The sequence below is a fragment of the Candoia aspera genome, chromosome 14 (assembly GCF_035149785.1).
Source record: "Candoia aspera isolate rCanAsp1 chromosome 14, rCanAsp1.hap2, whole genome shotgun sequence".
Lineage (NCBI taxonomy): Eukaryota > Metazoa > Chordata > Lepidosauria > Squamata > Boidae > Candoia > Candoia aspera.
In genome coordinates, this window is record NC_086166.1 from 12,254,987 (window position 1) to 12,280,628 (window position 25,642).

Below are 25,642 nucleotides of genomic sequence, written 5' to 3' on the forward strand. Positions count from 1 at the left end.
GCGGCCCCGCCCTTCCCAGCCCGCGTCCGGCTCCGGCGGCGCCCCTCCGCCGCGCACTCACCACACCAAGTCTCCCAGCCGCAGGTTCACAGGCGGCGCCGCCGTCGCCGCTGCCGCCGCCGCCGCCATCTTCCCGACCCAGCCGGCACCGTCGCTGCGCCTCGGCCGCCACACCCTCCTCGCGCCGCCCGCCCCCTGGCGACCCCCGGCCGCTCGCACTGCCGCCGCCGCCGCTTCCCTTCTCCGCTTCCCTTCTCCGCGGCAGGCTCGCGCACCGCCCGCTCCTCCTTCTCCCTCAGGCAGGACGGCTCGGAAGAGGAGCGAGGGGAGGCAGAGGGGAGCCCCGATAGGCTGGGCCCCTGCACGTGACGCGGGGCACGGCGTCCGCAGGGCGCCCCCACGTGACCCGCCGCGTCGCGCCTCCTTTCCTCTTCCCTCCCCGGCGCGTGGAAGGCGTCGTCGGCGTCACGTGACGCCCTCCCTCCCGCGCGCGTGTGGCTGTTTCTTTCCACCCCCTGCACGTGACGCGGGAGCGACAGGGAGAGCAGGCATCTTGGCGGGGAGGGGGGGGCCGACTGGGCGCCCTGGTGGGAATAGCGACGGCGGGCAGCCGCGGGACGAGGCGAGGGCGCCCGGCAGCACGGGCCGGTGAGCGCAGCTTGGGGCTCGGGAGGGGTACAGGCCGGGAGAAGGGACAAACCTCCCGGCGAGCGAGAGCGCCTCCCTCGTAACCAGGGGCAACGGGGCCTTGCTCTCCGCCTCGCCGGCTGGGGAGAAACGGCACCCGTCGCCCCTCTTGGCGCCTTCCCTTCGTCCCGGCTTCGAGCAGCCTCCGCGGGGTTGGCCTCTCCTCGCCCTCGGGGCCCGCCAGCCGCTCGCAGGGGCCGGGGGTACGACGGGTCGGCCCCAGACCGGGTGGGGACGGGCGGCGGCCTGGCTGACCTGCCCTACCTGCCCCCCGAGACGGCCCACCCTGGCGAGTCCGAAGTTCCCTCCGAGGAGCCCTTTGCTTTCCCCGGACGAGCCAACCGCCCAGCCCCGGCCTTCCAGATGGAAGGGACTCCAGGTCCCATTCCCAGCCCGGGGGGGAGGGGGGCTTCTGCCGGTCACTGCTGATAAATAACCCCTAAGCAGGAGACCCCGGTGCCGGGAGGGCGGGGCTGGCCGGATTGGGCCCTGCCTGGCCGGCAGCTGCTGGCCCGGCGGAGTTGGAGCGGCAGCCCTGGGTCGGCCCCCCCCTGAAAGCTCTTGTCGTGTTGCTGCAGGTGGAGGGGGGCCTTCGGAGCAGGACTGAGCGGCAGGACTTCTCCACCCGAAGCCGGGAAGACGAGCTTCTTGCAGACCAGCCGGAGAGGAAGAAGGCCCTCTTCCCCTTCCTTGGGAAGAATCCGAGCCACCCCGGAGGATGGACGTCTTTCAAATTCAGGAAGGTCATTATTCTCTTCTTCCTTTCTTTGTCGGGGGCAGTTGGGTCAGGCTTTCCAAGAATTGCAAGCAAGCGCCTCGTTTCGGCGGTCTATCCTTCCAGGCCAGCGTTCCTTAAACTCTTTGCTCTGAGGTCCCCTTCCCTCTTTGAAAAACTGGGCAGCCCCCCAAAAGAACTTCCGTTTGTGCGGGTTGTAAGTCGTCGATATTTGCCGTATGACAAATTAAAATGGATGCACTGGCTGCCGCTTCTCACGACCGTTTGGTGGGATTTTAATGTGCTGTTATTTTTCAACACAGGCTGGACGATAATTTGGGTTTCACGGACCCCTAGGACCACACTTGAAGAAACGCTGTTCTAGACCTATCATGTAAGTTATCGTCTTTTTGTTGTATTGTGGACTTTGAGGCCCTTGTTGCATTTGTTTTGAAAAACGTTCAGGGAGGGCAGCAAGGGATGTGGTTGGTGATATGATATCTCTAATTTGTGTGCGTGCAGGGTTTCATAATGTTAATTGTTTTTGCAAAAAACAAAGCACTGTGCTGCAGAAGATTAGCAGTTTGGGTTCCAGTATCAGCAGTGCTACATTCAGCATTTTGAAAGCTGGAATTAGGGCTCTTTGTGGTCTGCAAACTCGAGTTTATTAATGACAAGGAATTTGAAATAGGGAGAGGGCAACTCAGTATTCTGATAGTACCCCACAATACAACTTCGAAACAACAAGGAGGTGTGAAGAAAAATGGACTTGCTGTTACCATTGATAAGGGATTCGGTTACCTTTCTGCAAGCTGAAGTAATGCTGAAGAAAATAGAATAAGGTAGTTTGGTTTTGTTTGTCTTAGTATTTTGAAATATTAGTGCTGGTAAGTTTTTTATTGTTAAGGCTAGTGTTGAGCAGTTGCACCAATTTGTTTTGATTTTTGTTTTCTGGTGTAACTCTAGAGAACAGAGTCTGGTAATGGTCCATGTGCAACTCCATAAAATAGAATTGGAACTAATATAAGCTAGCAGTCAAAGCATAGGACAGATTGGACAGTTCTAAAATTAAGTCCACCCCCTGGCATAGCAGCTTTCTGGTGCCAAGGCAGCCATCCTCTCTCTCCAATCAACCTCATGGGATTGCTGTTGTAGGGAATAAGTTGGAGGAGGAAGACCTATCTGTGCCAACAGAGTGGAAACACAGATTATTGTTAGATATCTAATTAAAGAGTGTGCTTTCTGGGGCTTAAGATCTGGAAATGAAAAAAGAAAAAAGTGAAGTGAAAAAACAAGTGGAAGAGGAGATGTAAGGAAGAGGAAATATGGAAAGAATGTTCATGTTTAAAGGTTACACCTCTGCCGTTCTTCTGCAGAATTTATGAACGGACAAGCAGTACCTATGTTTTCTCTTAAGGATATAACATTACATTAGCAGAGAAATAAAAGCATTTTGGAATCCAAGAATTAAATGGAGATAAAGGACCTTAAATGAAACAATGGAAGTCCCGAAATGGGAGAGGTGATATAGACTATCAACTAACTTTTTTGCTAGACAGCAAGAGCTGTATTCTTGCAAATTTGTAAAGCGGCCTTCACCAAGATGCTGCCCTTCGGATACATTGGGATGTAAAACTCTCCAGCCAGCACTGAATCCAAAACACTTGAAGGGTGCCAAATGTTGTCAGGTGATTTACCAATGGCTTCAGTGTAGAGGGCTAAGATAAAGGAGGTCCAGGAAAGAGCCATGATATGGACAATGACCAAGGAGATTTTGAGAGGAAAGAGAAGAATTTGAGATGATGATAAAGTACTTTATTCATGACGGTTCAGATTCTTCCCAAGGAATGTAGAGAGGGCCTTCTTCCTCTCCAGCTGGTCCGCAAGAACCTCTTCTGCTGCTGCAGCCTGGCTTTGGGTGGAGAAGCGCATGTGTCAGAGATATAATTAATACATCCAGGGTTGGATGTAGGGAAATCATTCTAGTATATAATAGGCTATTGCTAACAGTTATGACAGAGTTCAGTAATCTTTTCAGGAGCCATCTCAGACATAGCACACCTCTCTCATTGGCTGTCCAGAGTTTCAGAGAGGAGTATTTGTTAGATCCGCCCTGGAGATTCCACTTGCAGGAATCAAAGAACAAGCCTGAAGTCATTCCGTGAACATAGCTGAGCTGTGTGATGTTTTGTTATATCACACTGGCTCTTTAACAAGGCTTAAGCTTTGTCCTTAGAGAGTTACTGTTTTGAAGCAAGTGCCCCCAAGGATGTGATTGGAATTAGTGTATCTTCCCCGGCTTGTTTGTGCATATGCGTCTCCTTTGGTGGGTCTTGAAAAAAGAAAACGTGGTGTTGCTCAGAGGAAATGGTTCCATTTGCAAATATTTTTTTGCACTCCATTTCTCAGCTGAGTCATCACAGTTAATCTGACTTGTCAAAGGATTGGAAGTCTTTTGACTCTGACAGTTTTCTCTTCAGCAAAAATTAGATGTTCCTTTCACTAATTATACTGGCATGAGGCACTCTTTCGGTGCTAAAATTAAAATTCTTTAAGCATCTGTCAGAGGCCAATTCAGAATTTTGTACTGTGCTCATGGTGTTGGTTCCTGTGGCTTAGGTCACCCTTCTTACCTCACTTCTGGCTTCTCAAAATTACCAACATCCACTGGCGAATTTACTGGTTTTCAGGGTATGATTTTGGGTTTCATCTAAACACGGGTGGAAAAGAAAGTGGGAGGTCTCTGGAAGGCAAAGTAGACCCATTTTTATCCCTGAATCACCCCCAGTGCTTACAAACCAACCCAAGGGTATGCCAACAAATTTGACTGGTTTGGCACCTAATTTTATCTGCACAAGTTGTGACCGTTGGTGGATAATTGCCTTCATCCATGGAAGTTCTGTAGGGGACTTTGGGTCAGTCGTGCTTTCTGAGTCCAGTCTTCTTTACAAGGTTCTTGTTTTGGGGGGGAAATGGAAGAAGGAGTGCTGTGTGCATCATCTTGAGCTCTTGGGGAAAAGGGATATCAGTTGAAGATGATGATGATGATAGTTGTTTCTCAGAAGCTTCATGTTTTTATTTAAAAATAAAGTGAAAAAGACAAAAAAGATGGTGTTGCTCCCACCTGTGATGTTACTCTCTCTCCTGTGATATCATCTGCGGCCCTGCATTTGGTCACTAGTGTTGTACCCTCAATGGTGCAGAAAGTTTCCCAATTCTGCTCTAAGATACAGGTTGTTAAATATGCTGTAAAGGCCAGGTTTATCCATTATGTTAAATCATGATGTAATGGCACACTAAGCCAAAATACAACAAGCTACATTGTGGCTTCATGCAGCATGTAAATCTGCCCTGTTATACTGATGTAGCGATTAGTCATTGGTCACTGCTGACCACATAGATACCTAGGAATCATTGTGCTAGGTCACCTGAACCTTTTTCAGCCCAAGGAGCTCCTCCATTGTGATTAGCATTCTGGTATCTCAGTAATGAGTAGATAGCAGTGGTGGCTGTAACCAGCTGTTAAATCTCCTGGAACTTTGCAAGCTGGTTGAGAGCGGAGCTGCGCTGTGCTGCGCTGCCTAGCATGCCAATCCACTGTTCTCAACTGGTGGCGCAGTGGTGGCAATGGAGCTGGTTCTTAAACATTTACCAACACACAACTAGTAGACACACATCCCAGACTGGAAGAGCTACAGATAAAATGGGCTGGTTGCCCATCTCTCCCCTCCATGCGTAGGTTTCTGTGTGTGTGTCTATGAACTAATGGATAAAGTCATTTGTTGTTTTTATGCATCCATCCATCCTGTCACATCTACTGCTATACAAAAAGGTTTCACCTGTACAGCAATTAATTTTGCAAAGTGCTGGGTTAGTATCATTGTGTTGTGAATTATTTTACTGAGCTTCCTCAGTCCTCTCCCATTGTGCAATTTCTGTTTGTTATAGCCTCACTCAAGCTGAAATGTGTTGGTCCGTGAAGGCAGGTGGATCCATTGCCCATGCAACCCAAGCTCGTGCATTGCTTGGGTAAGCAACCATGCTGGATTTTGTGCTGAAACTTGCTATTTTTTTCCCCCCGCTAGTGGAAGTAGAAAGAAACCTGCGTGGAAGGAAGTTCTCAGGAGCACTGCCTACCTGCCATTGGACTGGATTAATTTGCATCTGAAGAACAGCAGCCTGAATTTTGGTTTGGCTGCACACTGGAGCTCATGTGTTCAGTGTTCTTTGCATTATGTTAGCCCACTGTGTGGGAAATACTCTAATGCACAGTAAGATAACGCAGGCTGACTTTCGTAGCCAAAGTCACATTGTGGGAAATTCTATAAAAGTTGCTCCATTCAGAAAACTGTTTCTGTCTTTTTTCCTTCACTTTCTGCTTGAAACAGAGTTGGACTGTGTAGTGACCATAACTTTAAGGGCTACGAGTTAACCCCAAAAGGTGTGGCTATGGGATGATTCTTCATTTCTGATAAAAACAGAGACTCTTAGGTTACTTTTAAAGTTGGAATCTAAGATCAGCATTGACTTCAGTATTCAGGAATCACCTTTGAGAGAGTGCTAACCGTGAATGCTCCCATACGTACGCCTGTGCAGCCTTTGGCCTCAAGTGATGGAAGCCATGCCTTGAGAGTAGCTGCAGCGGAAGTAGAGCCATGACGGAACCCCACCGGGTCCAGCTCACCTCTTTATCAGGCCCGCTGAGTACCACTTTACTGAAAAAGCCTCGGTGGGAGGATGTCACGAATCCAGAGCATCCTCAAGAGTCTGAACCTGCAGCTGCAGCAGTGCGCATCGCCCTCTCCCTTTTTGAGCCAGATCATAAGCGCTGCCCAGAATTCTTTTACCCAGAGCTGCTGAAGATGACGCGAGGGAAGGGGAAAAGCAGTTCTGCAGGAGAAAAGGTAAGCAGGCATTTCTTTTTGTTTTGTGATGCGCACTCTTCATCTTAGCAGATAACAACAACAACAATAAACATGCATGCTGCCCAACTCTCAACAGCTCTGTGTGGCTCACAACAATTAAAGAAATTACAGTAAAAGATAAACAGTGGCAAGCACAATGAAGCGAGGGTCTCCAAAAGCCTGGGTGAAAATCCATGAGAAATTCAACAAACTGATTATATTATGTTATTTGGAACTGTGGAGGTGAGAGGGGTAGGGGGTTGGGTTACTCTCCAAAAAAGTTTCTACTTTGTCATTAATTTGTTTTACATCTCTAGACACTTGTTTTACAGAGCTTTCCACCTTCTTAACTTCTTTCATCTCCTCTTTCATCTTTACAAATCTTTCGTCCATTCTTTTTTTCCCAAAAGCTGTCAATTTAGTACCAAGTGATTCAGCTAACTTACTGGCCAGTTGCCCAGACATTTTCTGAAGCAAATCTGGTGTGATTCCTCTCTCTGCAGGATGTCCTAGTGATCTCCTCCTCCCCTCCATTCTTGCCGCTTTCCTGGTGGTTGCCATTATGATACTATAATCTAAAAATGAACGTGTCTCAAGAAAAAGAAAAGGCAAGCCCCCCCCGCTCTTTTTTTTCTCTCTTGTCTTCCTGTGCCCTTAATACTTCCATCTCAAGTGTCACTCCGTAGTTACAGTCAGCATCACAGTCTGGCTTGTGTTGCCTTTATCTTTTGTTCTGTGAAATCCACCAATTGTCTACACTCTTCAATAGTAAACGAAAAAACATTCCCAGAAAGGTCTAGTTCGTTTGTCTAATTTAATTCCAATTTGTTTAAAAGCACTTTCACCAAAAAATAATCTTTCAAAATAACTCCCCTTTATCCGTTTTAAACCTTCTTATGTCGACTTCTTGTTAAGCTTTTTGCCTAAAAGTTTTAAGTCTTTAAAACCTTTTTTTTCTTTATTCCTTTGTAATCCAAAAATAATAATAATAATAATCCACCAAATGGAATTTTTATCCTGCCAATCAGAAAATCTCTCTTTAGCTGTAAATTAGTTACATCCGAAAGTGGTTAAGAAAGTGAGGCTTATGCAAACCTTGTGTCCGTATAGGCTACGTTAGGGCTGTGAGCTTGGTTGAAATCCCTCAACTCCCAGCTGCTCAACTCATAAGCCACAAAAACCTCAGTTCCTGCAGTCTACTCACAAGGAGCAGCTGTCCAGAGCACAAGCGGGTGATCTCACTGTCTCCTTTTTCCAGAGAGACTTCACTGGCCAGAATTTGCTGCCTGGCTGCCGATCTGGCCGCAGCGCCATTCCCGCTCCTTCAGGGACTTCTAGTTCACCATGAATCCTCACCAGAAGCCCAAAAAGACAGAGCCTCGATGATGCCCAATATCATTTGAGCCAGGAAGAGAATCTGGGCCCTCTGGCCTTTGGGATCCATGCATGTTGCTCAACAGTAGTCAACATTTATTTACAGTTATAATTTATACTCTTTTTAGAGCACTTGCATCAACTCAATTTTGCACATGAAAGAAATGTACAGATGCCACTCTTGTGGTGCCGGGCTGAAATAGAAAGCAAATACCAGGATAGGGCCTTTCTCCTTGGATTGTTCAAAAATCTGTAGTCCTTTGACCAGAACCAGAATAATTTCTGCCTTTGCTTCCCAGCTATGAGACAACTGATATTTGGTGATCCTTTTTTAAGTGAGGGACAAGAATCGAATTGCTCTGCTAGTATTTTTGCCGGTATGGAAAGGTGTATGGTGAGTCCTCTGCTAATTACAAGGTGCAGTTTTCCTCTTTACATAGAATAAACGTAAGAGCCTAGTCCTGACATCCACCGAAGGAGGTATTAATGAACAAAGAGGTCAACTCAGAGGAATCCTTGCATTGTTTGGATCAGGCCAGTAGCATCAGTTAGATAACCAACATGCAGGGGCAAGAAAAATGCAAATTGCTTCTGTTGCTAGACTAATATAAAAGGCGAAAGGGCAAAATCTCTCTCTCTCTCTCTCTCGGCTCACGGCATGAGTGACTTCCCTGTGAAGCCACGTGACATACTCTCGTTCTCCTTTTTTACACTCTCCTTTTCCTACAGAAAAAAGACTTTGCTGATCCCTTCAACGATGAAGAAAAGGAGAAGCACAAAGCAGAAGCCCTTACCAGGAAGTTTGAAGAGAAATATGTACGCTTCTCTGTCCCGTCTACGTTCCAGTTAAATCTCGGTTCTAGTATTCTTCATAAAAGTTCTGTCAAAAATACAGCTACGTTTCATTCCAGGCTTCCTGTATTGGGAGTGTAAACTGAGTGGACCATGGTAGGTCCACTCTGTTTAACAATTTACTTTTGGGGACAGATTTCCAGTCCGGAATATTTTCCTGTCAATAGTTATTTAGAATCCGTAGAGAAAATTGACAGCTTGCACCAGTGGGCAACCTGAAGCTCCATTTTCTAAAATACTAAGGGGGCCTTTGCAAGCATTTCCTTAATTTTTATAAAACCCGCTGTGACTGTCAGGCTTCCAATCAGGCTCATCAATAAAACTTCATGCTCTCACATTCAGTACCTAGTTAACAGCTGAAGCTTCAGAGGGACAGAACGGTTTAAATAATGCTTTTCTGCAAACAAGTATGCTTTTGGTGCTCTCTCTCGTGCACACCTACAGACGAAGAAGGTCCACTTACTGTAGAACATGGGAATCAAGCTACAAGTCCCTTGGTTTAAATCCAGATTTTAATTCTCTTTCAAATTAGCTGACTTTTGCCTGTTCTTTTCCTGGCCTTGAGTGCCAAAGGTATCATTCCCTGTTGGTTCTGTTTGGCCTGAGAACTGTGGGTTCCTACCTTCCCAACTTCAACCCTTGCCGTGTTGTGTGGTCCATGGTAATTCCAGAACATGCCAGAAAAGATGCTGCTTCTGTGCAAGGAGCCCTGTAAGTGGGCTTGTTTTTTTAGAAGCTAAGGAGAAGTACAAGATACCCTTTAGCCACCTCATATTTTAGAAAGTAAGCACAACTCTCATCTTCCATCTCCATGGGTTTTTTCTGTGGTGGACTAATGTTAGCAAAGGTAAAGGTTTCCCTTGACATGAAGTCCAGTCGTGTCCGACTCTAGGGGGCGGTGCTCATCTCCGTCTCAAAGCCGAAGAGCTGGCGTTTGTCCAAAGACACTTCCATGGTCATGAGTAAATGGAACACTATTACCTGCCCGCCGAAGCGGTGCCTATTGATCGACTCACATTGGCATGTTTTCGAACTGCTAGGTTGGCAGGAGCTGGGACTAGCAACGGGAGCTCGCCCCGTCACGCGGATTCGAACCGCCGACTTTCCGACCTTCCGATCAGCAAGTTCAGCAGCTCAGCGGTTTAACCCGCAGCGCCACCGCGTCCCCTATCTGGACTAACGTTAGCTGATGTTTATTTTTGCTAGAGTGTAAGATTAGTAATGACGGTGTTGCTGTGGAATCAGTTCCACAGGTCTGGTCTAAGCATCAGCAAGAAACTCGGGTGCTGTGTCTGGGGAGGAATTATAATCTTCCTTTTAAGTAATTCTGGATCAACATCCGTCTTTCTCTCTTCAGGGTGGAAAGAAGCGCAGGAAAGACCGTTTTCAGGATTTGATTGACATGGGACAAGGATATGATGAATCAGATTCTTTTATTGATAATTCTGAAGCAGTAAGTAGTAAACGCAAGTCTTTTTTTCCTCAACTGTAAAGTTACAGGACAGGTAACAGAAACATCTAGCATGGAAACAGTGGGTATTCTAGATAGTGCTTATAGTTTAAAGCTGCAGTTTTCCCAATACAGAGGGTGTAGTAATGGTTCAAGGATCGCAGCTAGGTTACTTCGTTAGGTTGCACAAAAAACAGCAGAAGGCATTTGGGTTCATCCCTCATCACGTAACACTTCTTTACTTTTAGTGCTGCACTTATCCAAACAACTGCTTGTTTCCTGCCACAGATTAGAGAAGGCTTTTTATTCTGTTTCTTTATTAGAATGTCAGGAGCTGGTAATTGGAGCCATTGGAGCAGAATTGTGGCTTAGGCACAGACTAAAATTTGAAATTAAAGAACAAAATGCCTTTATTCTTTGAGCATTTGTTCAAAACGTGGGGCCGTAGCAGGATAGAATTTGCTGGTCTTTTACAACAAATCCAGATCTGGCTGTCCTCCAAGGTGTTTTCATTTCAGCAGCCTGAATAAGAAAGTTATAATTTTGCTTCAGCTGATAAACAAGTTGGGCTTAGAATCTTTTCCTGATCTACAACAGATCTCTCGGATTCATTGGTAGAGGTGATGATAAGACCCAAGGATCTACGTTAAGAGAACCTGCATGCGTGTTTACAGTGTCTTCCTTGGTTTCCTTTCCAGTATTGACTGGCAAATTAGATTATATTACTGAATAAAACACGTTGGGTACAAAAAGATATTGCAGCTGAAGCAAAACTGGGTAGGTAGAAAAAAATCTGGATTCTAAGACACCGCTGATAGGATTCCAGTGACATTCTAGTTAGGAAAACATAGAGGTGAGGAAGGAAAACCTCAGTTTTGTTGAAGATATTGATGGTCAGATGCATATACAAGACTGATGTTCCTTTATGCCTGTGTGGTCAAGTCTGTTCATGGGAAATCTGTCCATGGATCTCTGCTGGGATTGCATACACCAGTTTTGTAAGAAAAGTACAGCAAGGTTGTTGACTGATCTGTCTCTGTGTACTCTTTCCAGTATGATGAGCTTGTCCCAGCATCACTAACAACCAAGTATGGAGGCTTCTACATCAACTCTGGAACTCTGCAGTTCCGACAGGCTTCAGAGTCCGAGGATGACTTTATCAAAGAGAAGAAGAAGAAGTCTCCCAAGGTCTGTGATCAACATGCTCTGGGTTTTATGAATGACCTTTAGTGTGATGGTGTTCCTGACTCAGAGAAAGCAACGGATCACTTTTCTCATCTTGTCTTAATTGAAAAACTCAGAGGGCATTATCCTAAGTTAACTTACATTGCAGTAGTTCCAGCTGAACTTCGTGGGCCTTACTGTCCCATAAATAAGCTCTCTGCTGTTGGATCTAAGATTCCATAAAATCAGTTTCTGAAGGAGATTTGAACTTTTAGATTTGCCAAAGAAATCGAGAAATGATGTTTCAAATGTGTATCCCAGGCCACTTCTAAGACATTTTCCCATACTACTTCAACAGCTGCTGTGAATCAGGCCCAGTCTACTGTGGCTTTGCATCAGAGAAGAAATGCGAGGGCCGGAGTAAGGTAGATTAAGTTGTTGGATTAAGAGCCGGGACAACCAGGTTCTTTCCATTCTTAGCCATGGCAGCTCACTAGATGACTGGCTTAGTCCATGTCTGTCAGTCCAACCTGCCTCATGGGGTTGTTCTAGGAAAAAATAGGATGGAGCACTACATAATGCCACCTTCAGCTCCTGAATTAAAGGTGCAATTTAAACCTAATAAGATGATGATGATGATCGTGATTGTGGCTAAATATAAACTCCTAAGAATGTTACGTGTGGAAAAAGAAGCCTATCTTTCAAGGGTCATTTGTCTGGAAGGAAGTCCAGGGATGGTGAGTGAAATTCCCAAGGATGCAGAAAGATGATTGTGCCCGTAGTCCAGATTGTGAGAGGCCTGCTCAAGGTTGACCTGTAAAACTGGCAGGCACTATGCCACTATCAGTGAAAAAGGCGAAAATAAACAGAGGCAGAGTACAGCATAGAGGTCCAAAAGTTCATTCAGACTCTGAACAAACAAGAAGCCAATAGGTTGCAGCAATTTCTGCATATAGTTGCTCATAATCTAAACGCACTCTTGACTGGAAGACTATAGCGGCTGAGATCACGTCAGCTCTCAGCTGGCTGACAGGTTTTTCTTCTCCTTAAAGGACAAGGTGTATCCTGTTTCTGGCCGTTTATCCATTTGGTATATTAGATTTGGATGCTGGAAGAGATGGGATTCTTTCTTTTCTTGTCATCTGCATTTTCTGCCATGACTTTCGGGTATTGCTTGGAGGCAAGATCCTTGGGAAACTGGTTTTCACAATCCTGCTGGGGGTTGAGGTGATCCTTAGATTCATATCCCCAGTGCTCCACATCAGCCTTTCCTCCATTGGTGCTTCCTGCATATTTTGAACTCCTCCCACGCACACTGACCATTGGCCAGGTGGGTTGAAACCAATGAAGCCGTGGTCCGAGCATAGACGGAGGAAGTCTGATGTAAACGAATGGCCTTGTGTGCTGTCTTTCTTAGAGTTCCATAAGCCTCCAGTCACAGACCCATTTCTCTGCAAGAAAACAGTTTGTTTGTTTGTTTGTTTGTTTATTTAATTCACAGAAGCGGAAATTGAAAGAGGGAGGTGAGAAGGTGAAGAAGAAGAAGAAAGATGACAATTATGAGAAAGAGAAGAAATCTAAAAAATCTAAATTTCCTAAAACTGGGTAAGTACCTCTGTTCGATATTAATGTGGTTTTTGGACTTCACATGATCGTCTTGACCATCTCACTGCAAAGGACTCAACTTCTTTGGAAGAACATTCACATTTAAGAGAGATCAGTTTTTCAAGCTGAATTGTGGGATCTCCGTTCCAAGCTGCCTTCTGCTCACCCATTCCTGACAATAGAACCAATCCACTCTACAATGGTCAGTTCTTTTCCTCCTAGGAAAGTTGGGAGAGTGAGCAAAAGAAGGGCGATGTGTTGTTCTACCTGATTCCTGTCTTGTGAGTGAGAGGGCTTCAAAATGCACAGGCATGTCATGCATAGGTAGCACAGCTCTTTTCTCTCTAATCTCAGTTTCTGCCTATCTATGGGTGATGATGGGAGTTGCGTTCTAGCCCAACTAGAGAGCATCAGGCTGCTATTCGTGTTCAAATGATTGGTGCCTTTGCCTATGCTGTATACCCTTTTCTCTGTGGTGTGTGCATCACCATGCCTCTCTCAACAGTTTCACAGCCTTGAATGCCAGCAAAGAGAAGAAGAAGAAGAAATACTCAGGGGCCCTGAGTGTCAAGGAGATGCTGAAGAAATTTCAGAAGGAAAAGGATGCTAAGAAGCAGAGGGACGATGAACCCAAGCTTAGCATTCCCTCTTTGGCTGAAACCCCAGCTCAGCGGGAAGCAGAGACCGTGCCCGATCCTCTCCTCTCTCTCTTTGGCCACGCTAGTGACAATGAACTGCTTCAGGCAGCCACAGCCATGGACTCCCTGACTGATCTTGACCTGGAACAGCTTCTGAGCGAATCTCCAGAGGAAAGCCCTTTCCTTGAGATGGAGAATGGGAGTGATCCCCTAGGGGCAGGCCTGGAACCAGACCTCAAGCAGCCTCTGTCCCTTCCTGATGGACTTCCAGAACCACTGATGAAGCGCGTTGAGGAGCTCACTCAGGTATTGCATGTCCAGTTGCACATATATCAAGGCATAGGTGCCATAAGAATGTCAGGGATCCTCCTGAATAGGCAATGGGCATATATTGGTGGTATATCTAACTCAATTGGTCTGTAGAGGTTGACAACAGCTTTCTAGTTTCAGATAGGAATCTTTTCCACTGTTCCTTGGAGATGCCCATGGTAGAAACTGGGGCCCAATCATTGAATTCCTGGCCTCTCCAAGCTAGTGACAAATCAGACACACGATGGCTCTCTTTTTTGAAGTGGTTCTTGGGCGGTAAGCCATCGTGGAGGGATTGTTTGTGGAAATAGGCCATAATGATAAAATACGGCCAAGCATCACATTGTCTCAAATGGTGTTGGAGCCATCTTGAGCTCTTTGTCTGGATTTCCCTAAGATTCCAAGGTGCCTAGGAGATTGAAATGAAGAGTATATGAATAAAAATGAATATTTTAATTTTTTTAATAATATCCTTCTTTTAATAATTATTTTTGTCCTTTTATAATGATTGTTCTTCACTTCTTCACTGTTTTTATTTAAGAGTTACCTTGTGTGAGATGGGCAGCCATATAAATGTGAGCAATAAATAAATAAGGGTGTATTGAAAGATACGCTCTTTCCCCACCTGATACTTTTGGGGAGTCATACAGTTCAGTGTGGAAGTGCTCCTATGGTTTTTCAAATGGGGTGGTGTTTAAACATGGGAGTGTAAGGGGCTTCAAGTTTACCAGGTTTTAACACTGGTTATCTCAGCATTCCCCAACCTGATGTTTGCTGATTGACCATTATAAGATGGTCAGCCCAGAATGTATGGAAGCCTTGGGTTGCAGTCAGATTTATCGATTTACTTGCTGACACTGAATGAGCAACGGATGCTGGTTTTAAGAGCGCTTGATAAATACAGCCCACGGGAATCACTTTGGGGTTCTTAGCAGTTGACCTTCCTGTAAGATTGCCAGTATTGTTCATAAGGTACCACCTGCTTATAAGGATTTTAATAAGCAAGGCCAATGCTGCTTTCCTGCTCTTGAATGTTTCTGTGTTGCTTAACTAGGTTAGTAAATAAAGTAGTTGAAAATGTGTTAGCATAAGGCTAAGTCTCCTCCTGATCCCAGGGTCAGCTGTCCTGCATGAGTTCCACCTTCACTGTAGCCTTATTCCCTTGATCATATCAGAGTGGGCAGAGTGTTATCGCTTGGTTTGCATGTGGGACTGGGGAAATGGGTACCCCCACTGTTCATGTATCACAGTTCCTATAGTCCAGGCCCACGTGCTAGGAACTGTATTTTAGTAACATCTGAATGGTTATAGCTGTCCCATGTGAATAGTTCACCGATGTTTGCAGCTGTTTTTGCTCTGTTTCCTTAGCACAGACTTTACCTGTCTCACCGTTTCCCACTACAGAGGAATCAAGGCACCTTTTAACAATTGCTGTTCCGCATTTACTTAAAACGAAAGGACTCTTAACGGTGACAAAATGTCAGTGTTCATACTTGAGGACAGAAGGTCGTTAGCATCTGTAGGGAAGTTGTGCGATAAATGAATAGCAGCTGTCAAGCTGGTAGTTCTAGAGTCAGCTGAGCTGGGCGCTCAGGGGGTCTCAGGTATGTTTTCACACCCTGTGGTTGGACTTAATTATTGCAAGACAATATAGACACTGCGTTATTAATAGCATTCCTGCTGGACATGTGGCATCTAGGGTGCCATTTTGAATGAGAAGGAGCAGAATTATTTGCAGTGTGGTTCCAGAGAAGAAGACGAAAACAAGAAATTGTGTGTTACAAAGCCGCAGTAGAACCAATTGGCAGTACTTCCTGAACATATTTAAATCAGAGGAAATGTGTTACTAGTCGATTTAACTGGCACTCATGTAGAGGGCCTTCAAGTTTCCTGGATATCTGGATCATGATAATAAATAGGAATTCGGTGTGCAAAATCCAGTATTCCTCATGATAATGTGTGTGGGAGAGGGAAATCTTTTGCCTAGCTTGCTGGCTTCACTTGAATAATTCTAGTGGCTGTTCTTGGAAACGGGGCATTGGATCAGAATAGCTTTTTCCTGAGCCAGTGCTTTCCATGTATGCTGATTTAGGATTCACACCATCCTGGATTTGTGAGAATTTTGGTCTGATCCAACACAGATCTGTTTTATTGTTGCTGTGGTCTTTCTACCTTCCAATCCATGTTTTTTTTTTTTACCTTTGTCCTTTTTCCTTCTTTTTTTTTTAATAACCCAGCTCCTCTCCCCTCCTCCCCCCCGCCCCCCACTATTGCTTTTGGCTTCTAATAATTCTGTATTGTCTGTTTCTGAATCAGGCTGCAAGAGCTGCAGAGAGAGAAGGCAAACACAAGTTCTTCAACCAGGACATGAATAGCATCTTACTGGAGTAAGCCCCTTTCCTGGTTGTAGGTGCCAGGCCTTGTAAGCCTCAAGAAGAGCAAGAGAGAAGAGGCTCCCTAGGGATAGTGTCTTAGAGATGTTCTCCACAACGTGCAGATCAGTTTGGTACTGTATGTACCCACAACAAGCTGCAGTGTGGTGAATAAACACCACCCCATCACAATTGATTTTTAGGGTCTGGTGTCTGAGTGAAACAGGCCAGGAGGTCCAGGGAGGAGAGGAATGGAGACTTCATGCTGACTCGAAGTACATAGCATTCCCCAAAATGAAACCGGGCAGGAATACAGCAAATGCTTATCGCTGACCAGCGACCGGCTATTCTGACTGCCATTTCTCACATTGGGTGCCAAGGCGTACCAGTCCGTCAGCAGGCAGGCAGGAGTATGCTTGCCACATTTACGCTGCTATTTTGGATCGGCCGTTAGTCTGAGAATGATTCCTGCAATTGCCATCAAGTATGTGGCAGGGGGCATCGCCTAAAAGGAAAAAAAAAAGGAAGGATCTATGGGTCATTGCTGACAGGGTGATCCTAGAAGCAAATTTGGGGACCTTTAACAACCGCATTGGAAGATGGAATACAAGGGAGGGGACACTTCCAGTGGCACTATTTGGGCAATCTTTTAGTTGCGGGGAAGATTACATTTTATTTTGAGTGTAACGGTGAAGTGTCCTTAAATATTTATTTATTTATTTATTAGATTTAGCCACCACCCATCTCCCCCCAAAGGGGGACTCTGGGCGGTTTACAACAAAAATGTTATTTGGGAGAGGCGTAAGGGCCTTGCTCCGTGGGTTTCAGAGTTCAGCTGGCACTGTGCTAATGAGGCGGCATGTGCATGTCTGAGTTGGTAATTTGGGAGGCATGGCTGAACCAGAGCTAAGTTGTTCTTCCTGTTCTGTCCTCAGTATAGAGCTGCAAACCCGGGAGCTGAACAGCCACATGCGATCGGGGGTCTATGCGTATCTGGCCTCCTTCTTGCCTTGCAACAAAGACACGCTCGTCAAGCGGGCCCGTCGACTTTACCTCTATGAGCAGGTGAGTGATGGGCGGGGCAGAAGCCCTGGCAAATGAGCCATTGCACAGGGGATGAGCCACCTGCAGCCATTGCTTTGCAGTTGGTCACGTCGCACTTCTGGCAGGAGCAGTCTGGCCTCTCCCTTACAGTCTGCTGGGTGAGGAAGCAGAGAGGAAAGCGCCTTTAGGAAAAGAGTGAAAATGCGGTCCCGTTACGTAGATGTAGCCCCAAAGGAGCTCGAGACCAGCCCAGCCTCCTTTTCCTTGACCTTGGGGGAGGTATTTCTGGCGGAGGGAAGGAAGCTGCACTTATTTGCAGCACTTTTATGCCACTTTTTCAGCTAGGCTGAGATAATTCATCCCTCAGAAGGGAAAGAATCTTAAAAACATGCAGGCCAATGCCACCACATAAAAGCGTTCCAGATTATAAGGGATGGGGGGAGACTAAGGTGAATTTAGTAGCTGCAGGAAGAGTAACAGCCTTTTACTGCCACTCCAGAAATGCCATGAAGAGAAAGCTAGGCCTTTAGGAAGAGGGTCCCATGATATTTGAGCAACATATAGACACAGCCAGTTCCTTGACTCCTAAGAAAGATGCCTGGTTCTCATTTAACGAGGCTGTTATGTGCCTGATAGCCCTTTTGAGCGTACAAAATTGTGATTTCCCCCATCTTTAAATAAAATCACTGCCCGACTGTGGGTACAGCTGAACAGGACAAACACAAGACAGATCCTTAACTCTTTGTGCCTTCTTAGGGGGGTCGGCTGAAGGAGCCACTTCAGAAGCTGAAGGAGGCCATTGGCAGAGCAATGCCTGAGCAGATGGCCAAATACCAGGAAGAATGCCAAGCACACACCCAGGCCAAGTTTGCCAAGTATGTGTTCCGTTTGTTTTCGTTATCTCTGTAGTCACCCTTCTCTGCAGTTTTCCACCAATACTCCAGGCTTGGCAAGCCCTTGACTTGACAAGCACGACTAATGAGAACACTCTGCTCACTTGCCGCTCTTGGGATGTATTCTTGTAGGCTGATCATAGGCAGGCAGAATATTTTGAAAGAGTTGCAATTTTCCTTCTCTCAGGATGCTGGAAGAGGAAAAGGATAAGGAGCAAAGAGATCGGATTTGTTCAGAGGATGAGGAAGATGATGATAAAGGAGGGAAGAGGATTATGGGACCCCGGAAGAAGTTTCAGTGGAATGATGAAATCAGGTTTGCTGAAAAACAGACTGGATTTTAGAACCCTCTTCTGGGTTTGGGGGAACACAGTCATCCTCCCCCTGGGAATGTGTGTGCCTTTGCTTTCCTGGACATCACCATTCTCACAGTCGGAAGTCTGGTTTAAAGGTCTCTTGGTCAGGTCATTTGGTGCAGTGATCTTTAATAGGTCCAATTTCAAAGCAAGAGACTTACTAGGATATTTATTACTGAAGATGGTGTACAGTATCATTTTTAACTGGTTTCTGCTAAGCGTCAGAAAAACAAGCCTGCTAATGTATGTAATATTGTATTTAGTTAACTTGTAATCTAGTTGTGGCTTGCATAGAAGAATATATAGCATATAAGCAACTCCTGAAAAACCACATTTTGGGGAAACATTCAATAGGAAATCAAACAGGCGATGATGATGTGGCCAGGCAGAACCTGGCTAACACACTGAGAAAGGGAAAAAGCAAATACACCTCATCAACAGTCGTAGAAGTCTGGCCAAATACTTGGAACCTATTAAAGAACCAGACCTCTGTCAGGCATTACAAGCCACTGAGCAGTGAAGTCTGGGAGCTTATCCCATAGAGTTGATGTCACTGCTGCTTGGGTTGAGGTGGAATTTGAGGTCCTAGGTGAGAACATTCTAGATTTGAAAGCTGGACTGACAGGTTGAGATCCTGTTTGAAATACCATTTCAAGCTCAGTTAAATGACACTGTTCGTAGGGTGGGGAGGCGGGTTTGGAAAAGCTAGTAATGTTTTCCCTCTTTTAGGGATTTGCTCTGCCAAGGTGTGAAGATCAAACTGGATGGGTATGATCTGGAGAAGAACAAAGCTCAGTCAATGGAAGATTACGTAAAAATGTTCCTAGATGCTGAAGTCAAACCTCTTTGGCCAAAAGGCTGGATGCAGGCCAGGTAAGGGAGATGAGAAGTCTTGGAAACCTCCTTTCCCATCTAATTTGGTCTAGTGGTTAAGGCAACAGGCTAGAAACTAGGAGACTGAGAGTTCTAGTCCCTCCTGAAGCATGAGAGCCTGCTGGGTGACCCTGGGCCAGTAACTCTCTCTCAGCCCAACCCACCTCACAGGGTGGTGGTTGTGGGGAAAATAGGAGGAGGAAGGAGTAATAGGTATGTTCCCCGCCTTAAGTTATTTATAAAAATAATAAAGGCAAGATAGAAAATAAAATAATCAGTCCACAAGGACTTTAGATGTAGTGGAGATTGGTCCAACAATGAGTCATGCTGAGATTAGAGATTGGAGGAATGAAAAGCAAATAATTTTGCAAGCATTCATAATGAGTATCAAATCTATGATTTGGCTTGCAGTGAAGATTCTGGTGCTATGTTTACACTATAAAGATGCTGTAGATGGCTATCGAAGAAGGGAAGCTTCTGCGTAAACAAATGAAGCACAAATAAATGTGAATGAAAGACCCACGCAAGTCTTGTTTGCTTTGAGAGGAACGGTAGAAATGAACTTCTGAAGAAGTGGCTCTTTGCACTGTTTGTGTGAATTGGGAGGGAGTAGAAGTAAGGGCCTGCAAGTGCCAGGAAACCTTGACTTGATCAAGTAGTTTGGTTTAGCGGGGAAGTTGCCCAAAGTTGAAATAATTTTTTAGATAAATAATTATCTCCCAGAGAACCCCTAGGGACCTCTCATGGAACCCTGGTTGAGAAACCCTGAGCTAGATAAAACAGGATTGGAGGGACAAATCACTCTTCAGAATGACCCAATAACCTACAAGAGATGCTTTCTGTCCTTTCTCATGGCTTGTTTTACAACTGCAAGCTTCAGACACTTGACCAGCTTTTGAAACATAAATGTGATTCCCATGTTTTGTTACAGTGGTTCAGCTCTTGTCCTTGAAAGCCTTATTCCTCTTATTTTCAATCCCCCCATTCCTTTTTTGACAACCAGTCCTAGCTGCGTTTCTCCCTCCTTCCCTTCTTTTTAGGACGTTGTTCAAAGAGAGCCGAAGAGTGCACAGTCATCTCACTTCAGTCCCGTGAGTATTTCTTGCCACTGCCGGTATAGAAAATGGGGTCCCCTCGCTCTTGACCGAGTTTAATTGCTGCTTGAGGTAATTCAAAATGCAGCAGTCTGGCATGCAATTGCTGAAAATTCTGGGAGGCCTGTGTTTTTGTGCTGACTTTAGAAAGACTTCAGAATTAAAACTGTATTACAGGTAAGATAATGTTGCAAACATATTACAAGTGTATTGGGGGATATGCTTGCACTATTAAGCAGCCAAAGAACCTGCGTGCCACACAGTGGGGCCAAAAGGGACTTGTTGACATCATTCATGGTCATGTAGAGTCAGACTCAACCCCCTCCTGTTATCTAAGAACTCGTAGGTACAGATTTTTTCCCCGCTCTTTTACGCAATATGCTTTTACCTGGAGGTGCAAACAACTTTAATTTGGGATCTTCGGCAGGGACACGTCCCATTTTATATGTGCAACATTCTTCAAAGAAGGTTGCTTAGTGTTTGGATTTGTGTTCTGGTTTGAGCAGCTTATGGCCTGCCCTAAGCACAAGGAGGTCCTCTAGTTAGGATCCCTGGCAAGCTTTGTTACCCTGAATTTCATTCTCCTGGAAATAAAATGAACCTCTCTCTGACTGTGTCTCCCTCAGAACGAAGAAAAAAGTGATGGCACCCCCAAAGGTGAAGGGAAAGGTAAGTGGTTTGGTCCAGACTTCCAGATGGCATTCAATCCCGAGAACATCACAGAAGGATGCGACAACGACAACACCGTGACTGGGTTTGCATTAAAAGGGTCTTCAGACTAGTTTCTGTTACTTGTGACCTTCCTAGTTTTGCTTTCCAGAGTCGTATGAGGCGTGCCCCAGGGGCCTTGCAGCCTAGTGACTGCCAAGGCAGCAGTGGTGGGTGTGGAGATAACAAAGGAGAATGAAGCTGAATGATGTCAAATGTACTGAGTATTTCTAGAATGTCTTTCCAAAATCTATCAGAGCAGTAAACAGATCTCCAAAAAAGGGTAGCATAAAACGGTTTGACAGGTGGATTAACCTCTGAAAGGACGTTTCTCACAGAGCTGTTGTACTTTTTCAGGAGCCTTTGGGTAAGCCGGAGAAGAAGATTCCCCTCCCTGCCCCACTGATCCACTCGAGCGGTGCAGTTTCTCTTTCTCCAGAGCCACAGGGAGTGGTCGTCGGCCTCAGCCCTCAAACTAGGGAACTTCTGGCTATGAGTGCAGCTCCCATCCCCAGCAGTGTGGCTGCTCCTCCTTTCAGCATGGATGATTCTCTGGACGAGGACCTGATCCATCACACCACTTCATCTCTGGAGGCTGTCTCCAAGGAACTGGCTGCACTAAACAGCCGAACGGGGGGAAGCCCTGACTTCACCCTCTCTCCGGCTCTGAAGCCACCTCTGGAGAAGCCCTCAACTCAGACGACGTTGGAAGAGAAGAGGATCTTCCCCAAATCAACTCCCCCACCTGCTCATTCAGCTGCTGGAGGCTCTCTGCAGTCTCCGCTCAACTTCTTGGCTGAACAGGCTTTGGCCCTCGGCCAGTCTGCTCAAGACAAAAAAGTTGAGGGCTCCAGTTACAAAGAGCTCTCCTGCCAGACTCCCCCTTCCAAGCACCTGGATGCCCACCAGGCCAAGCCGAAGCATCCCAGCCTGCCACGTGCCCTGCAGGGTCCTCAGACCTCAACCCCAGTGCAGACTCCCCAGGTAAAAGTGTTTCCTCTGGTTGCTCAGCAGCAGAAAAGCTTCCCCCCTTCCCCTCCCTTTGTCAAGTTACAGAATCCCAAGCTCGTCTCCCCGCTGCCTCAGCGCCCTCTCCTCCAGCAGCAAGTCAAGACCCCTGCCAAGGCGCCCAGCTTCCACTCTTCCTCTTCTACCATCTCTCCCAAGACCCCCAATTCTTCTGTGTCTCTGAGTTACACTGGGAAGCATCCAAGCAGCTCTAGCTCCTCAGGGCAGTCTTTCAAGTCGCCCTTTGTGGCCCTGTCCAGGCACGTGGCTTCTACCGGAAGTGTGTCATCCAGCATTTCCTCCAATCAGAGTTCCTCTTCAAGCAACGTACTGCCAGGTGCCCCTGTTCCTTCTCCTGGGCAGGCTCCCAGTCGCTCATCACCCAGTTCCATGGTGAAGAAGACTCTTGTCCCTCAAAAGCTGACTCTGGTAGCCCCGCCAGGGGGTCCAAACGTCAGCTCGAGTGGAGGAACACAAGGAGTGGCCAAGTTGCTGACATCTTCCCTGAAGCCTGCCATGGTTAGCAGCTCCACATCCTCTACCTCTGGGCCGGTAAGTGGCTTCTAAGAACGGCCAGGAGTTGGATCAAGGACTTTCAGAGTACAAAGTGTGTGCTCTGCCATCCAGACTAGGTGCAGCCATTTCAGTTTGCAGATACCATTGTGCACTTTTGGTCTACCTACCTCTTCCTTTTTTTTTTACGCTACCTAAATCTGGCAAGATAGAGTGGGTGAGTTTTATCCAAATCTCCTTGAATTCAGAAAGCTTATGAGACCTCCTGCTGGAATGCTGAAACCGAGCGAGGCTTTGTGGCTTTGCAAATTTCTGGCCAGTTGTTTTTTTAAAACACTTCCCCCCTCCCCTATTTTATTTTTTTGGGGGGTAGTTCATGGACAATACGTTGATTCTTGTATTAAGGGATAATCCCCCCTCCCTGCCTGTCAGTGCTGTCTATAAATGGCAGATCCACATATTCATGGTGACACTGATTGCATGCATTAAAAATTGAAGATAGCCCTCCATTTGTTGAGTTACCGTATCTCTTAGTTTGGTGGCTCTTTCAAAGAGGTGGCCTCCTGCCTCTTTTATCTCCAACTCATGCCATTTTGTGCTTGTCTCCATTCCTTCTGAACTTGTGGAGCCCCAAGCTAAGTCAGCGTGAATGGATTGGATGCAGGAAATCAGCTTTGAGCAAATTCAGTGTCCTCAGTATGTTCTGAGAAGCAAATTTTTAGCCCTGACAGTTGCAGAGATACAAGATCCTTCATGGGAAACACAAATTCGTGGGGGTAGTGGTAGAATCTAGAACTTGAGGCCTTGCAAGCACTTTACTTTATTCCTGTGATGAGCAGATCCAGACTAAAGCATGCAGAATAAGGTGTATATGCACACAGGTATGTGAACAGGACGACTGACAGGAAGCTCTGGCATGGGCTGGTCCATGACGTCCCGAAGAGTCGGAAGCGGCTGAACGAGTAAACAACAACGTGCGAACAGCACTTAGTTGACACAATTTAAATAAGTTGCAAAGCTGAGGGGGGGGTTTTGCCCTTAAAAAAAAACTGTTATCACAAGCCTTCTATACAGAGATTGTTTTGAATGCCTCAAAGGATACCCATGCAGGTAATCTAGGGATTAGCAACTCTAAGCCAAGTACTTCTGTTAGTATAAGAAATCTTTTTGCAAGTGCCCAAGTTTATTTTAACTAGGGATTGCCAACTGCTCCATAATTTTTGGCAGTGGGAAAAGGCAAAGACTTCTTGGTGAGATGATAGGCCCGCTGGTCTACACGGTGGGGCTGACATTTGAGAAAGTGGGCCGTTGCTCTTCTGCTCTGACTGGTGTTCTTCCCACCCACCTGTCCCCCCACTCCCATCTATCCCATCTCCCAGAAAGGAACCGGTGGAGCAGTGCTGCTGACCAGTTCGTCTTCCTTGAACGTGCTGTCTCCGTCCTACAAGTCCAACAACCCAAAGCTGCCTGCTGCACTAAGCTCTACTCCGCTGGGGATTATATCACCGATCCATTCCTTCCCTCTTCACGTGATTTCCTACAGCTCTGAATCTTCCTCCAAGGCTGGGGTGTCAAAGGACGTGATAGTCACAGGACCAGCCCCAGGAACGTTCCATCATGGCGTTGGCCATAGTAAGTGCTGGTTGGGGAAGGGGGCTTGTATGCTGGGGGCCGGCCTGTAAGCACTGCTGCGGATAACTGTTCCCCGTGCTGTGACATGCACGTCTGTCCTTGCCCAAAGGGATCTTAAGAACTCATCTTGATGAACGAGTCCTAGAATGAGTTGTGAAGATCTCTTCCTGTCTCCCTCATATATGTCTGCCATTGCCACGCTTCTTGCTCTGCTTTTGCATTTCAGAAATTCTGGGCCTGGGTCCCATCCTCTTTAAAAGCTGCCCTTCAGTTGGGACAATCAGCTTTGGAACCCCTCTCACATCCACGATGTCCTTGGTGTCCTTTTCCCTTCCTTTCATCCATTTACACAGCATGGAAAGGGTCTGAGATCAAGGGAGAGCCTTGCATGGCACATCCCCTGACACAGGGTGCATAACAGGGTCTACCCCCATTACTCACCTTTGGGTTAGGTGACTGCAAAGTGCTTTTCCCAGATGTGCCTCAAAAACTTCCGAGGGGTAGAGTCATGATGCTTTCTAACTGACGCAAGTTAGCACCAGATCTATTTTGCCTGTGCTTGAAGAGCTCCACTGGCCACTTGGCTGGGTCTTGGCCAACTCAGAAGAGCTCTCTTTGACCAGCAACCACCACCGCCCCCCCATGTTTCTGGAAGGGTAACCTCCCCCTATGAACGTAACCGTGTCCTTGAGGTATTTGTTGGTGATCCACATTCCTAAAATTCCTAGATGCAGATCACCAGGGATAAAATAGTTCCCAAATTGGAGAGACACTGCTGAAACTCCCCCCTTCTTTTCTGCGCTGTTATTGCTGGCTTGATGGGCTTTCCGTGTGCAGTAGAAACCACTGTTTTCTCTGTTCAGGCATTACATGACCTTGAACATCATCTGTTCTGTTACTTGGTTGCTGTTACTCTCTTCTGGCTGTGCTTTTGTCCTGTTGTATTGCAATAGTTCTGTTTGCTGTACTTTATTGATGCTGGGTGCTATAGTTGAAATGTGTAGTGGTATAAGCATTTGAAGTAAAGATGTCAGACGGGAGCAGAGAATTAATGTTTTGGCTCTGGCAGGGAGACAGTTCAAGCTGCCCCTGCTAGCTCATTCCTTGAGAACTGCACTTTCAAGTGATGACGTGGCCTGTGTGAAGGGAGCCGTTGCTGGGATTTTGCCCCATCAAATGCCCTGCGCTCCTTCAGGTACGTCGCTTTTCAGGGCACCTGGTTTATGCGGCCAGCCCCGGCCAGCCTCGTTCATGGCGGGTCAGCCACACGTTTTGCAGCTTTACCAGTGAACTTGCTTCGAAGCCTGTCAGGCATGAGATGAAGGATTTTGCTGGAGAGTTTGTGGCAAAAGTTGGAGTGGGGAGGGCGGGGGTCATTTTTCATCTGAATCCATCTGTAGACCATCTTCTGCTCATTTGTCTTCAATGTACATTTGTTTCTCCTCCCTCCT

At 46.3% G+C, this 25,642-nt stretch overlaps 2 protein-coding genes across 12 annotated transcripts in view; one reads left to right on the forward strand and one right to left on the reverse strand.

Annotated features, from left to right (window-relative positions):
- Window positions 1-434, reverse strand: part of GLYR1 (glyoxylate reductase 1 homolog) — a 36,181-nt gene extending 35,747 nt beyond the window's left edge. For 7 of the 8 annotated variants that reach the window (XM_063314906.1, XM_063314905.1, XM_063314901.1 and 4 more), the window contains exon 1: window positions 62-434. In XM_063314906.1, coding sequence (XP_063170976.1) covers window positions 62-129 — 68 coding nt within the window. In that variant the 5' untranslated portion in view covers window positions 130-434. The remainder of the gene's footprint in view (window positions 1-61) is intronic. The other variant, XM_063314899.1, reaches the window with a different exon arrangement.
- Window positions 435-1,277: 843 nt separating this feature from the next.
- The window catches only part of UBN1 (ubinuclein 1), a 29,115-nt gene continuing 4,750 nt past the window's right edge, over window positions 1,278-25,642 (forward strand). Inside the window, exons 1-18 of one of the 4 annotated variants that reach the window (XM_063314815.1) lie at window positions 1,278-1,430; window positions 1,726-1,796; window positions 5,488-6,306; window positions 8,410-8,496; window positions 9,890-9,985; window positions 11,036-11,170; window positions 12,648-12,751; window positions 13,257-13,695; window positions 16,015-16,085; window positions 17,006-17,135; window positions 17,871-17,989; window positions 18,195-18,323; window positions 19,093-19,236; window positions 20,277-20,327; window positions 20,957-20,999; window positions 21,396-22,598; window positions 23,939-24,191; window positions 25,261-25,386. In XM_063314815.1, coding sequence (XP_063170885.1) covers window positions 6,058-6,306; window positions 8,410-8,496; window positions 9,890-9,985; window positions 11,036-11,170; window positions 12,648-12,751; window positions 13,257-13,695; window positions 16,015-16,085; window positions 17,006-17,135; window positions 17,871-17,989; window positions 18,195-18,323; window positions 19,093-19,236; window positions 20,277-20,327; window positions 20,957-20,999; window positions 21,396-22,598; window positions 23,939-24,191; window positions 25,261-25,386 — 3,379 coding nt within the window. In that variant the 5' untranslated portion in view covers window positions 1,278-1,430; window positions 1,726-1,796; window positions 5,488-6,057. The other 3 variants (XM_063314817.1, XM_063314816.1, XM_063314818.1) reach the window with 3 other exon arrangements.